Source organism: Gracilinanus agilis, chromosome 1 (genome assembly GCF_016433145.1).
Source record: "Gracilinanus agilis isolate LMUSP501 chromosome 1, AgileGrace, whole genome shotgun sequence".
NCBI classification, from domain to species: domain Eukaryota; kingdom Metazoa; phylum Chordata; class Mammalia; order Didelphimorphia; family Didelphidae; genus Gracilinanus; species Gracilinanus agilis.
In genome coordinates, this window is record NC_058130.1 from 487094087 (window position 1) to 487095371 (window position 1285).

The window sequence follows — 1285 nt, forward strand, 5'->3', positions numbered from 1 at the left end:
CCCCCAGCCTATCCACTCCCATTTCCCACCCCTAACTCCCGAATCCTCATTTCTAACCCCCAACCCCGTCCCAAATCCTACCCCCATCTTCAACAACCCAAACAATAAAAAAAAAATTAAAAACTCAGGAAAAAAACTATCCCCAAGCCACTCACGGTAGCGAAATCCATCCTGCAACAGCCAGGCGTGCGTCTGAAGCTGGTAACTGCAGAGCCGCAAAGAGGCGGGGAACAGACAGGAGAGGGAGCAACCTGGAGAGCTGCCCTAAGCAGAATGGGACGTGCTTCTCCTGCAAGAGGGGGACCTGCAGAAGCAGGGTGGGGCCTTTTTGCAGCCTGACAAGCCGCAAGTGATGGGAGTTTCCCCTGCTGGTGTCCCTAGCATTTGGCAGCCCAGAGGTCTGCACCACTTCCCTCCCCACTGAACATTCGGGAAGCTTAGAGCCGCAGAGGAGAGGGCAGGGGAGTGGAGGGGGGCTGGAATCGGGTGGGGGTAGCTAGCCCCTTTGTCAAGGGGGTGGGTGGAGTTAGGAATTGATTGTTTGCATCGATGAGCCTTTGCACTCAGTAAACTGCAGCTGGAGCAGATGATTTTTCCAAGTTAATAGGATGTATCCCCAAAAGCTAACAGTGAGGCGCAGTGGGGTACAGGGTTTGAGAAAACCAATGGGGATAGTTTTGCCCCAATCTTTACTGATGAAAGATAACTAAAAGCAAAAATCCCTTTCTTATTTCCATTAGCTGTTGGCAGGATTGCAGGTACATTGGGTCCTTGATTACCAAAGATTTGATTGGGGGTGTGGGAGGGAAGAAGAGAGACTCTAATTCTACTCTGAATTTGCTTTAGTGAGGCTTCATATAGAGTTAATTGACACTGTATTAAATTTGTCTTTTCCCTTCAGATTGTAACCGAAGCAAAATCTAGGAAGAATTTTTTTTAAAGGGAAGCCTCATTCACAAAAGCTTCCAAATGTATAAAATACCTATAAGTTAATTAACTAACTTATACTCAAACGCTCTACAGACTTTTAAAAGCCACTTTAAGAAACAATGATTCCAGTGACTGGAAAAATATTCAGGGCTAGTGACTGGGACATACCAATAAGATAAAAAAAAAAAATAACGACACTATTCAAATTAATTCATAGGTTCAATGTTATGCCAATTTACCTAGAAGATACTTCACAAGACAAAATAATTACAAAAAGGCCATTTTAATATAAGAAGAGTGTTCCTAAAAATCGAAAGCTAGCATTACTTACAATGGGAAAGTACTAGAAGCTTTC

The 1285-nt window shown here is 44.1% G+C and overlaps 1 protein-coding gene across 1 annotated transcript in view; it reads right to left on the reverse strand.

Annotated features, from left to right (window-relative positions):
* The window catches only part of PKIA (cAMP-dependent protein kinase inhibitor alpha), a 78774-nt gene extending 78572 nt beyond the window's left edge, over positions 1 to 202 (reverse strand). The window contains exon 1 of the mRNA XM_044657942.1: positions 156 to 202. Within this exon, the coding sequence (XP_044513877.1) occupies positions 156 to 170 (15 nt within the window). The 5' untranslated portion in view covers positions 171 to 202. The remainder of the gene's footprint in view (positions 1 to 155) is intronic.
* Between the last annotated feature and the right edge of the window lie 1083 nt (positions 203 to 1285).